Source organism: Pseudonaja textilis, chromosome 2, assembly GCF_049901715.1.
Source record: "Pseudonaja textilis isolate UNSWEBS1 chromosome 2, rPseTex1.2, whole genome shotgun sequence".
NCBI lineage: Eukaryota > Metazoa > Chordata > Lepidosauria > Squamata > Elapidae > Pseudonaja > Pseudonaja textilis.
In genome coordinates, this window is record NC_141991.1 from 143,862,028 (window position 1) to 143,875,625 (window position 13,598).

At 37.0% G+C, this 13,598-nt stretch overlaps 1 protein-coding gene across 6 annotated transcripts; it reads left to right on the forward strand.

Annotated features, from left to right (window-relative positions):
* Positions 1–161: 161 nt before the first annotated feature.
* On the forward strand, positions 162–13,344 carry LOC113443394 (cold-inducible RNA-binding protein). 6 transcript variants are annotated; one of them, XR_015741964.1, is made up of 8 exons: positions 162–229; positions 2,861–2,975; positions 3,831–3,937; positions 4,967–5,060; positions 5,157–5,235; positions 6,887–6,950; positions 10,576–10,649; positions 12,438–13,344. XR_015741964.1 is itself a non-coding variant. In XM_087925630.1 (7 exons), the coding sequence occupies exons 2-6, from the start codon at positions 2,873–2,875 to the stop codon at positions 6,948–6,950; spliced, it is 447 nt and encodes a 148-aa protein (XP_087781756.1). In that variant the 5' UTR covers positions 162–229; positions 2,861–2,872; the 3' UTR covers positions 12,438–13,344. The 6 variants fall into 6 exon arrangements, 4 of the variants coding, with proteins under 4 accessions (XP_087781756.1, XP_087781755.1, XP_026567378.1 ...); XR_015741965.1 differs by lacking the exon at positions 162–229 and adding an exon at positions 384–497; XM_087925630.1 differs by lacking the exon at positions 10,576–10,649.
* Positions 13,345–13,598: the final 254 nt, after the last annotated feature.

Below are 13,598 nucleotides of genomic sequence, written 5' to 3' on the forward strand. Positions count from 1 at the left end.
CGCCGCAGGAAAAGCGTGTTTTTTTTTCCTGGAGCGGATGGGCGTCTCCGCTATTTCGGCTAAGCCTCGCCCACTGGCGACTCCAACCAATGGCTGCTCGGGAGCCGCGCAGAATCGTGTGTAACCAGCCTCGCTTTAACACTCGTGTTCCCCTCGCCGCCATCGCGATACCTCTTGCTTCGGTAGCTGACGGGTCTTTTGCGTGGCTCTTGCTTCGAGGCCTATTTTGGTGAGTGCTTTTGATCGGAGCGCGCTCGGGCTCTTGTGGGAGGAGTGGGTACCGGGGTGAGGCTCAGCGAAGAAACCGGAGACAAAAGGCTTTCTTGAAGGAGCGGAGGGAAAGGTGCAGGGAAAGAAAGGAGAGACGCTTCACAAAATGGCGGTTGCCCAGAAAGAACTACTGTGCCCTTGTGCGCATGCGCCAGTTTTGAAACTCATTTTTCACCGTCTTGCGCCTAACGGACGGTGAGGAAGCAGGCGCCGCTGTGAGCAACGGGGTAAGTTTCATAAGCTTGGTAACCTGCGGTGAGAACGGGGTGCGGAGGAAAAAGCCTGTTCACCCCGAAGCAGGGCGGCGAGGGAGCGGATTCAGCGCATGCTTAGTTGGGTTTTTTCTCTGGAACGTGAGCCGCGCTCCACTTGCCTTCCCGCATTCTGTGCGGACCACGTGCTCGTGGCCATTTTACCGGGAGGGGGGGAAATTCGTTGGGAGGGAAAATGCCGCTAAGGTAGTCCCTTAACCGTAGCGGTACTTCATTTCCTTACCCTGTTAATGCAAGAAGGTTAAATACAGATTTCATTTCTTATAGGAAACCATGCAGTGAGGCAGGCTGATTTACAGTTACTTTTGTCATCCTTATCTGACAAAAGCAGCATCAGATTCTCATAATTGTTTTAATAATCCTAAATAGATTTTTTATATTAATTTGTTATATGACACTTATTAGTTTTATTGTTTCTGTATGAGGTTTTATATTCTGTAAGCCACCTTGAGTCGCCATGTGCGAATAGGCGGCAATATAAATTACATAAATAAACGGTGCCTGTTGGGGATCATTAAGGTTTTAACCAAATCCTGGGTGTATTGTATTTAGATGGGAACCTCCAGATACAAGTGCTCATATAAATATTTTTAAGTTCTTTTTCAACAGGAAATGTATACTTCACAACTTTATGAATGTAACAATACCATGAAGGCTGTAAATAAGTGGTGCTTTTGAAAGGGACAGGTTTGATAATGGTACCTTAAATCCCAGTTTACAAGAAGAAATATTGTAGTTGGCCTAAAAGACGGTTTCCTCAAGAGGAGGCACAGACCTTCAATTTTCCAGAGATGAAAAAGATGATGGCATACATTAGCAAAAGAGGTGTACACATTTTATAAATGAAAAATAAAATAACGTAGTTGGTGAACAAATTATCCCTGTCTTCAAAAAGTGGCATTGGAAAAGACATAACAGAAAAAGGTTTTCAAGACTTTCAGCAACTTTTACAGGTCTACATGCATTATCAGATGGTGCTATTGATATGGAGAAATAGGAATCTTTATGCTTTTGTGATGAAATCAAAGGATTCTTGATTAATGTATAGTAGCTAATTGCACTGTTGTGGTTGATTCATTACTCTTTGATTACCTTTGCTTCATTTGGACATAGGTCACCTCTCTCAGCCTCCTGTATCCATTTGTTTCTAAATAAAAGGAATGTAACATAAAAATTGGCACTGTCTAGTAAATACCAATTAATATGGTCTTTTCCACACTAAGGAGATCTATGTTTAATTCTTGCCCTGAAAGAATAAAAGATGCTCCTTGCTTACCTTGAAATCCACAAAATACGTGTTTTTTTAAATATTTTGCATATATTTAGATTTTTTAAAGTACCAAGTACTGCTTATCTCCAAAAACAACCCCTATATATTTCTGCTATAGATAGTAAGGTTTAGTGAAACAGCCTTTTAAATGCATATAATTAAGAAGCTTCTATCCCTTCCTCAAAGTAAACATTGAGAGATAAAGAGGAAACATGGCTACAGGCATCCATCATCCTCTGCAAGTGTGTCTTAGGAAAGACAACAGAAACACATCCTAGTTTCAGCACAGGATATTTTTAAGGCTTTCATTTGTATAAACTGACTGATAATAAACCAGTTGCAGGCCTAAAGTTGAACTTATATGTGGATGATGGAAGTCTATACTGTGACAATTGCCTTTTTAAAAAGAGACATAACCTTGCTGGAATTGAAATTAAATGTGTATTTGGCATTTAGTTGTCTAGGACAGTGTTTCTCAACTTCACCAATATTAAGCTCTCTGGATTTCAACTCTCAATTTCCTAACCAGCATGTATGTATATCTTGAAGTTGCTGAAATTGACAAACACCGATGTAGAGAAATGTCTAGTCAGTAATGTTACTACACAATCTGTTAATTGTAATAGGTTACTTAGAAATATAAACTGTCGGGAAAAAAAAAAACTACACAAAACAATTCAAATTAAAAGTTCCATCCTTGTCAAAATTTCAAGTTGGAAATTACCCCAATTAAAGATAAAAAGCATTTATAGTTTCATGTTCAGATTACAAATACCTAGTCAGATGTTTGGAAAATTTATTTTGAAATCTTTTTCTAACCTTTTAAATCTGATTTTTTAAAAATAATTCTAAACAATAGAATATGCTTCTGAGCAATCTGTTAAAAGCTTGTATTAGTGTATGCATGTTTACTGAATTTGTTATTGCTATGAGCTGCTTAAAAGTTATAGTAGTTGAAGCAACACAAAGCTATTTTAACCAGTGTGGGTTTTGCCCTTATGTGTATATCCTTGCATTTTCTCAGAATTAAAGAGCCTTTTGTTTACAGATCACGTAGAAAATGGCATCAGATGAAGGAAAGCTCTTTATTGGAGGACTCAGTTTTGACACCAATGAACAAAATTTGGAGCAATTGTTCTCGCCCTATGGTGACATTGCAGAAGGTGAGAAAATGTTTCAGATATTAGATTGCACAAAATCACATTCATTTCCTTTAATTATACTGCTTTTATACTAAGGTGTAATATCAGTAACATGTACTGTGATGCAGTGCATAAAATAGCTGTTCAGGTGGACAAAACTTTTTTGTTATAAATGACAAACATTTTGGTTTGTTTTAACATGACTGCAATTGGCTAAAAAAAGATGTAGCATGCAATTCAACAGTTAACTCTAAAATCATAAAAATCAACCATCACTGTCAATTCCTACTGATAAGATTTTTTTTCAATTATTATATAAACCTTAATTTAATTCTTGACATAGTTTTACTTTTGAGGTAATTTTGCCTCAAGCCTAAGCAAATAATTTGCCTTTTTATTACTTTCATTTGGCATCTTAATTTAAAATCATATAAAAGCATACACATAATTGTAAGATTTATTTCATATGATGGAAGACTTCCTCTGATGAGTGTTTGGTAAGCTGGTTAATACGTAAGGACTAAGATACTGTTAATAAATTTTACTTTTATGGTAATCAACTGAACATAGTTAATGTAGGCAATAATTGGGCAGAGCCTGAGGGGAGGATCATCTGTTTGGAGTTGTTATATTCCCACATAAGACCTAAGTGCAACCCTCTGAATTCTGTTGATCCTTATCTAATACCAGTTTGGTTTTACTGTTAGATTATTTTGTATAAGTTGCATGAAATAAACTTACAGCACATTAAATCCTACAGTTCCTGGTTTCTTTGCCTGACAGTTAATGGGTTGATAACAGGGAGGTGTTGAAAACGTTTATGTAGATATGAACATCTGTGGTCTAAGTGAGCATGCTTCTCTTTATAATCTCAAGTGGTTGTGGTGAAAGACAGAGAGACCCAGCGATCCCGGGGATTTGGTTTTATTACCTATTGCCGTCCTGAAGATGCCAAGGATGCCATGCGAGCCATGAATGGAGAGGTGAGAACTTTAGTTGATGACTATGCTTATAATGAGGTTTTGTGCTTTGCTATTTCCCAGCATACTTGTCCTGTAATACAGATTTTTAATTATAATATCACATTATGTTCCCTCCAATCCTGTATCTATGTCCACTTACACAACTATCTGTACTTATAGTAGACACCACTGTAAAAAACTTCTAGAATCTGGAGTTCAAAAGTACTTCAGAAATCATCTAATCCAACCATTTTAATCTCTTTTGTTAAAGCAGTGCCTCATAGAAAAATGTCTTCTAAACTCTAAATAGTAGTAAGAAGGAATTAAGAAAGTGCTTTAACTTTGTAGTGACTGCATACATTTTAAGTTTTTTCAAAAAAACAATCTTGTTAACTTAAAGTTGAAAATAGACTATGTTTTAATTTGCACAATATTGTTACCAGACTTGCAAAAACTCATAAAACAACTCAAAATTAATGTCAGGTAATGGGTGAATAACATGATGGCAAATACCAGCTCCATAAAATAGTTCATTGGAATTATTGTAATTTCCCTTAACCTAATGTGCACAGCTAGCTGAAAGTTACAATAAACAAATCCTGGTCCTATTAAGATATTTTTTGCAGATAATTATTGCATTATTGATATTTAAATATTTTTGAGGAGTGGCCTGAGTCTGGATACTTACCTGCTTGGCTTAGAGAAGGCAAATTGTTTCTGGAAGCAAGTATAGATAGGCTGCAGAAAGTTAGAATATCATTTACTTGGTTGTATTTGTTCTCTTGGGCATTATATATTATACATTAGAGAGTTCGTTGTTCTTCTCAAGTTGTAAAATGGAGAAATGCAGTCTGCAACTGAACAACCCTTAGAGCCCCTCCAAAAATTGCTATCAAATTGGGCTTGTGGCAAGAAAAGGAACATGCATACTATAATCAAATGTAGTATTTGACCTAACTATGCCCGTATAATTATCACCCCAGATAGCTTCCTTTTGGTAGTAGATACAATTGTATCAAACAAAAATCTTATTTGATTCTTTCTTATAAGTCTGTTGACGGACGTCAGATCAGAGTTGACCAGGCTGGAAAATCCTCCCGTGGCTCTTCTGGAGGCAGAGGGCGTGGACGTGGATTTTCTAGAGGTGAGCTTTCCTACAATATTATACTTGCCCTTTTATCATAAATCTCCACTTCATTGAAATGATTAGATTTAACAGATACTTTTATCTTTGCAATAGGAGGCGGTGGATATGGAGGTGGCCGTTACGATAACAGAAGCGGTGGATATGGTGGATCCAGAGACTATTATGGCAGCAGGTAAGCTTTTTGAGAAGTAAATTGTGATCCTTGCATATTGGGTATAGAAAATGTGCAAAATATTCCATGCCTCAACTGAAACATACATATTGGTTCAATAAACAACAAAGTAGGAATGTTCTGGGCCAGATGCAGATTGAAATATGATTATTCCAGGCAGAAGTAGTTTGGAGGTCAGTGAAAAAATTACGAAAAGTCAAGGACATCAGCAGTCGATAAGGGGAGCATTGGAATTGAGCGTGGGCAGGCCAGCAGGGTATTGCATGGTGGAAACCTGTTTCATTCTAGAGTCTATTCCTGTACATTAAAGAACGGGCACATGGGCCAATCCTTTGACAACCGGGGAAGAAAAATGCCATGCTGGGAGCTGCTGAGGAGAAAGAGGGAGCATTGCAGACTAGTCCCCCTGCTTGCCCTGTAAAATGGTTGAAGGTCCCACTTTCTACTTCATTCCTAGCAATGGCAATGACATTTTTTTTAAAATGAGCTGTGGTTTTAAAAATAATACAGCAAAGCCTTTGTTAGAAACTATCTTATTGTCACTCCTGATACTTAGCTTTGCTCCAGATTAATTTCAGCACAAAATATCCTCAGATGGATTGCTATTCTTTTTCCATAGAAAGGATTTGGGGGTTAATCTTATTTTGAATTTGATGTGAGAACTGTTGGTGCTGTGTGCTCCCCTGCTGTGAATAATTGTCTTAAAGAAATGAAAATAATATGCCATTTTAAATCACTTGGAATAGATAGGTACAAAATTATAATATGCTGGATTTGTCCTGTACTATAGCTGGGTTCAGTAGAAGGGGGGGGTACTAAAAATTCTTTTAGCCCTAGATGGATGTAAACATTTAGTAGGTGTTGGCAAAAGTTATATTAATATATTAAATAATCCTAGCAAGACCAAGTCGCTGCAGATGTTTGGATTGTTGGATCTGAAAATACCACATCTTTTACCTTGGACGAGATAGCACTTCCCCATTCAATTGTGGTACATAATTTGGAAGTCTTCTTGGAGTTTAACTCCTTCATGGGCAAGTTGTAGCAGTGGCCAGGAAGAGTTTTGCATAGCTTGATCTGGTATGCCAGTTGTGCCCTTCAGTCAATCATTCATGGCCTGGTCACTTCATGGCTTTTTTACTGCAATGCGCTACATGTGTGGCTCGCCTTGAATACCATGCAAAAGTTATAACTGATCCTGAATGCATCGGGTAGACAATGGTTGCTATGCCTTGGTATGCCCTTGCAACATCTCTGCTTCAATCAAACATATCTTAGTGGGATAGCATGATAGTAACCAAATAACCCTCGGGAAAAGTGCAGCTGCTTTAGGTGTTTCTGGACAGGTGTTAATTGTCTGCCTGTCTGTATTCCAGATCACATTCATGCTTTACATCAGCTCCTCCACTTAGTACTACAACAAATGAAAAAAATAATCTGAGAAGTACATAATTAATAGGTGCATCAAAGTAATTGGCCTATCCATATAATTGGTATTAGATGATAAAATATATCCAAATCACGCAACTATCATTTGCACAAAGAGGATAAAGCAATTTTTTACATGCACATATTTAAGTTTTGCTCTTAGTATTTGCACAATTTAACTAATCTAGTACTGGACTAAATCAGTCTTGTGCTTTTCTTCCAGAAATCAGGGAGGCTATGGGGACCGTTACTCTGGAAGCTCTTACAGAGACAATTATGATAATTAGGTGAGTATGTTTTTAGTATGTTCAAGTGGGTTTAAGAAGTCTGTTCCTGTTACGTAGTAGGTAGTAAAACATAGTAATTAGCCTTCTAAATACATATTACTTTGCCAGCAGAATATAGCCTAAATGAACTGTCTTGCTGAAGAAAAATAATGGGACAGTTTAACATCTTAACAAATTGATTCATAAAGGAACTATTGAGCAAGTCTATAAAAATTCTGACTGCCTTCTTTGCGCACAGAAACATCCTCTGGACTATACATTTTGATAAACCATCACATACCTCTTAGAGCATGCATTTTTGAAAACAAAAAAAAAGTTTGCAAACCTGGCCCTTAACAAAGGAAACTTAGCTTTACTCCCCTCCCCATGCCCTTCCTCATGCTCCTTCTCAGGTTAGTTGACAGTACCATCACCCAAGGCTGTAAACAATTTGGCCTGGGTTGGGAGGAGGGAGACTAGTTTAGTAAAATGTACCGGTTTCTTCAGTGTGCTTTACAATTTGTACCTACTTCTCGTTCTCAGCTTGCACCGAGCATAAATCCTTCCTGACTCAAGATCGTCCTTCCAATGGCTGTATTTATAAAGATTTTTGGAGCTTCGCTGAATCTTGTTTAGTTCTCTTCCTGTATCTTCCCTTTTTTGTAGTCTTATCACAAGCAGCCCAACAGCTTCTGCTACAGGATGGCCTATTAGATCTTTTGGAGGATTTTTTTTTAATTTGCTTTTTTTTCCTTTTTTATTTTTTACAGGTGTGTTTAAGCATTTTGAATAATACATTTATTGTTTTTTTTTCCCCTGATTTCTTTCAACAAGCCAAGGTGGGGTGGGTCTGACCTATATATCACCTATAATTCCCCAGAGCCTGAGCAAGGTGTGAAGATCCTCCTTGTTTTTATAAATGCATTAATACCTTGTAGTTTTGTAAAAGTACTATGATGTAGTGAGGAAGGGGCATGGTGGAAGGCAGCCCCCCCTTGATTATTAAGGGAGACTCGTGTTGATCTTCAGAAACAAATTTATACTGTATGATGTACCTAGAACCTGAAGCTTGCAAAACCTGCAAGTTCTTGAAAAACTGTTTGTTTATATTTTTCTTTTAAACTGGAAGACTCACATGTAATTCAATATTGTACTAAAAGTGGTTAAGGTATTCCTGTATTCAGTTCTTTGGCTTCACGAAGCCTATTAAATGCCCTTCTGAAAATGAATTCTGTTCTTGACATTGTAACACTTCAACTCTTTGCAGTCAAGTTAAGGCTGCAGTAACTACATGGGTACTTGGATAAACAGAAATCTTGATAGAGGACTCAATCACATAAGTGGGCCGGCTACAAGCATAATTTTTTACAAAATAATTTCATATAGATGTTGCAGTAAAAGCTTAAAAATCAAGCTTTTAGAACTAGGAGGGTTGTTTCTGTGTTACCTTATAGAAGTGTGCAAATACTTGGGTTTTGAAACATTTCAGGTGTAAAATTTTATGAAAGTCTTTATGAAACAGATATTTTGAAGTTTATACTGCATCCCAGATGCTTGAAATGGCTAATTTCTCACATAGATGTTTAACTTTTTTTTTTGGCATTGAACGTTTTATGGTAAAGTGCTGTTAAAATTTGCATAGAAAATACCATTGTGGCCTTTTTTTAAGGATTCCCTGCCAAGTTATGCATTACTTAGATATAGCAAATAAATACATTTTAAAGGATATCAGAAATGTGAGATTCAATTTAAATAAGATGAAATAATTACCTTCTGGTTCCATTTTCCCAAGCACTATCATTTGTTGCCTCAGTTTTTTATGCATTAGTTAAAAGCAGAGGTCTCCAAACTTGGCAACTTTAAGACATGTGGACTTCAATTCCCAGAATTCTCCAGCGAGCTGTGCTGGAGAATTCTGGGAGTTGAAATACACAAGTCTTAAAAGTTGCCAAGTTTGGGGACCCCGGTTAATAGTATGTAAGTTGTCATAAAGGATGATTGTCGGTCATTATTCATCTTGCCCATTGAGTCTCTCAGAAGTTTTAGTTCCTAAAATATTTTGAAACAATCACAATGCATACACAGAGGGGCTGTATGCATAATCACTATAAAGAAACACCAAACTCATTAGGTCTGCATAATCTAAAATGAGGTTTCATTTCAGAGGCACTAGAATATTTTTTCTAAATACACTGTTAAAATATCCTTGAATATATATGTTTCTTGCTAAAATATTAGAGCAAGGGACTATTAAAGCAGGATTATAGTTCCTTGCAGAAATCCTTCATTGTCCTTCAATCAGTAATGTAATTATACAATATTAAAGGAAAAAATAATGCACATTTCCTCAGTATAGTTCATAGCACTGACTAATTCAGCTGTTTCTGCAGATTCTTAATACCGAGTGTAAAAAAAAGTTATGTCTATATGAACTGGGGGTGGGGAATAGTTAAGTAGTCTACTTTTGTTGTGTTTATAAAAACACCATTTTGTGACAAAAGTGGGCTCTTGTTTTTTGAGTCCCAAATCTTAACTTGAAAACCAACTACATGTTGATCCCTTGCTGATTTTGTGGTATCAATTTATGCCACAAAATAAATTTTGTGCAGGTATGTTATAGAAAATGTTAAAATAATGCAAATACTGAAACGATGCACATAATGAAACTGGAAGACTTTATACCAATTATAAATATTGAAGTATTTTAGTGTAATAACCCCCATCCCATGGGCCAACATGACAGCATGAATAAAGTAAGATACCTGAAGAGTGATAGCATGTGTATATTGATAACATGTCTTAACTTGTAACTCCATTATACCTGGTGAAAGTAGTTGGTGGGACTTGTTACAAGAATTTAATATGCCCATCCAGAAGGGAAACTTCCAGGTTTCAAATAATTTTAAGCTTCAGTTATAGTAAATTGTGCATGGGTCCATAACATTCTATGATTGTTACGTTGAAGTGGAAGTGGCTACAGCTGAATCTTCCATGTTCTATATTAAGACCCAATGTAGAGACAACTTCTTGCAGGAAGTCCTTGACTTAGGAGCAGAATTTCCATCACTAAGCAAGATGGCTGTTAAATGAGTTGCACCCAATACTACCACCTTTTTTGCCAGGGTTAAATTATTGTAGTTTAAGTGAATTTTGTGGTTGTTAAATCTGGCTACTCCCCTGACAGCTTATCAGAAGCTAGTTGGGAAGGTTGCAAATGGCAATCCCGTAACCCTCAGACACTTATCATCATAAATGCTAGTTGCCAAGCACCAGAATTTTCATCGTGATGGGATACTGCCTTGGTTGTAAGTGCGAGGAGTTGTCTCCAGTCACATTTTCAGTGCCATTTTAATTTTGAATGGTCACTAAGTGAGTGGTTGTAAGTTGAGGGCTATCTAGTTCTAAAATGAAGTTGCTGATCTTTTTGATTTTTGTCTTGAACGTGTAGAGTTGCCTTGGACTGTGAGCTGGGCAGCAAATAAATTGGATAATAATGATCCTGTCCTTGGAACCTGGATGAACATAGTGTAATGTTTAATATAAGTTATCCCCAGGATATTGAGGATTCACCTGGAAGGCTCCGTTATCAAAATACTATCACCCAATGAATACTGAATTAGAATTGTAACCTGGCTTTATTTGGCAGGTGGAGGGGGCACCTCTGGATCCTGGAAGAAAGTTTACCTCAAGGCTGGAGTTGAAAACAGACTTGCTCTTTGGGTACCTCTTGAGTTTCTGTCTTGTGCGTATGTTGATGTGGTCATTTGCAGACTTGAATATTAGGTGGTCAAGTCAGCCAGTGTAATAGGTTTGGGGGAGAGGACTAATTCCATACATTGCCACACAAAGCCCTTAACCAAGGCAGGCATTGTTAGTCAAACAACCAAATGGCAACCTAAGGCAAAGCTCATGAAACTTGGAATATAATTTTTTAAAGATTGGGCATCTCATCTTTATTAAAATACTTGCTGTGGCTTTAAAGGATTTTGCTTCAAAAATCTTTTGCTATTTGTAGAGTTCATCAAAACAAATGTGAGGGTTATAAAAAGATTTCCCATTTTTGAGCAATTAAATGATAAATGCCACAGCTCTCAATTGTTCCCAATTCATCCTCTTAATAAGAGTTATCCTTCAGTTCCATCCCTTACAAATATCACTTGTTCGAATGACCTGTAGAACAAACTGATAATAGCTTTCCCATGCTGCTGCTTTTATGCCACATTTTGTGTTCTGTGGCTTAAACAGTGAGTAGGTTGTACTTGGCTTGTACCCCCACAGCACTACTCAAGACACTATAAATTCATGCAAGCAGTAGCTTAATATTGCAGGTAGCCCTCAGCTTACAACCATAATTGGGACCAGAGCTGCTGTTGCTGAGTGATGCCATTATTAAGTGTTACACCTTTACCATGGTCATTCAGTGAATCATGTCATTCAGTGAATTTGGTTTCCCATTGACTTATCGGAAGCTCCCTGGAAAGGCAGTAAACTGCAATTGTGACCTCAGAACTATGCAACCCTATATAATACACGCCAAGTGCCCAAATTTTGATCATATAACAGGATGTGATGGTTGTGTGAGTATTGGTCACAAGTCACTTTTTTGACTGCCATCTTACCTTTGAATAGTCATTAAAAAAAGTCCTAGGTTAAGAGCTATACCTTTATTTTAAAAATCCACAAAAGAAGCAAAAAAAAAAAACCTGCACCCACACCCCTTGGGGGTAATACCATGCCACCTGTAGTCCTCAAAAGACACTTTTCAGGACAATCCACAGCAACAATAACAAAAATTCCTGGCTTACATTTCATTGCATCTTTTTCTGCAATGCCTTACAAAAATGTTTTACCCTGATTTTATAGATTTCTTTACCAGATGCCATCATACTGTTTACAACCAAATGACCACAAAACAAAAGAGAGTTCTTTTGGTCTTAATGCCAAGAACTTTTAAAAAAAAAAATTCCTCATTTACTTCACAAATTTTGGATAAATGACAAAGTAAGAATTCTTTAAAATATTTAATCAGGAAAATTGTATGATATGGGGATTTTTTTCAGTGTGTGTGGAAGCATGAATGATACAGGTTATATTCCCTCTATATTGCCTTCTGGTTTTAATTATCAACTATCCAACTAAGGTAATGTACATTTTTTTCAGTTGTGGGAAGCTGTCTTTTTTAGGTTAGATGCAAAGTATTTTTAATCACAAGTGTAAGTTAATTCTGGGTGTTGATTGTAATTGTTTTCCATCATGTAGAGAATTATTTTATGATGCACATTTATTCAACTGAAACAGGACAAAATACAATTGTACTTACATGTCAGTAAGTAAGTCAGGAAAAGGAAGCTTAGCTTCTGAGGAACAAAAAGTCTGCCTAAAGTCTTCTTTTGTAGCTTTGAAATCTACTGTAGGGGACCAGTTTGGTGTAATTATGTTTTCCTCTCTTCCAAAGGTCGGTGAAAGCTTCAAGACAAAAGTATTATACTTCCTTTCTTTGTCTTTCAGAATGAGCCAGCAGGTGTCAAGTGCGGGAAATCAGGATTCCGGGCAGTTCAAAAGAATATGTAGGCTTATTGCATGCTAAAGCTCTTTACAAGAGCTCTGAACTAACAGTCAAAGCGAATTGGCAGTAGATAAGAGTCAACGGAATTCAAGGTGGGCTGGACTTAAATCTGTTGTGGGCGTGAAGGGACTCGAGACTGATGGCATGTTTGGCCCCTCGAGCTCAGCCTGGTCATCTACAGTGGAAGATCCCAAGAGGAGCTACTGTCACAAAAACCTTTAAGGATTATATCCTGATAGTGTCCAAATTACAAGAAAGAAGACCAAGAGCTGCATTCCATTGGCCAGAGTACCATGAAATAGAATAATGGTCCTAAATCATAGAATACAGATTACAATTGAATGTTGGGGGCTGATGAGCAGGGTGGGAAAAGAGGGATAGGAACAATTTAATGAATCCAAATAATGATTCCTCTTGACTGGATCCTGGCAAGCAGTAATGAGACTCCTTTCTGGCATGCTTTAATGTATTCTCAGTCTGAAAGGTTGAATTTAAAAGCCTAAGTAGTCCCTTTCAGCATGACTATTCTATGAATTCTAGGACAAAGACTGGCATAATATTACAAATGTATAGTAATAGTTGGGCTCAGTGTTTCTCAGGCAAGAAAATACTTCAGTTTATATCAAAATTTGGTTTTTTTATCACCTATAAATAGTGGTAAAACAAGATTGAGCATTGTATTAAGAAAGGTGGCTTCGTTTTAAACTTCTGAGGTGGGAAGCAGAATGTGTGTGTGTGTGTGTGTGTGTGGATTTTTTAGTGCCCTCAAAATTAATTTTGAGCATTTGGACCAGATCATAAAAGTGTTGCAAGGATATATATTTTAAAATAAATTTATTCTAGAAGTCATTCAGCGTCTTTCATTTTGAATCATTTCCTATTGTTCAGGCAATAATGTGGCATTTCAACTTCAGAGATATTTTAAATAAAAATTTAGTCCCATTTCATTAGTGTTTTCAACTTTTTTTTTTTTTTGAGACTGAGATGATCCCAGTTCAAATTGTTAGTCAGAGTATGTCAGGATCTACTCAGTGTTGGACCACTGTGACCGCTATTGCTTCAACCATGATGTCCTTTCTAACCAGTTTACTGGAAAGAGTTTT

Coding starts and splice junctions, on each gene's coding strand:
- LOC113443394 (XM_087925630.1), top strand. CDS start 2,873: ATGGCATCAGATGAAGGAAAGCTCTTTATTGGAGGACTCAGTTTTGAC. Junction 2,976..3,830: donor CTATGGTGACATTGCAGAAG/GTGAGAAAATGT, acceptor TATAATCTCAAG/TGGTTGTGGTGAAAGACAGA. Junction 3,938..4,966: donor TGCGAGCCATGAATGGAGAG/GTGAGAACTTTA, acceptor CTTTCTTATAAG/TCTGTTGACGGACGTCAGAT.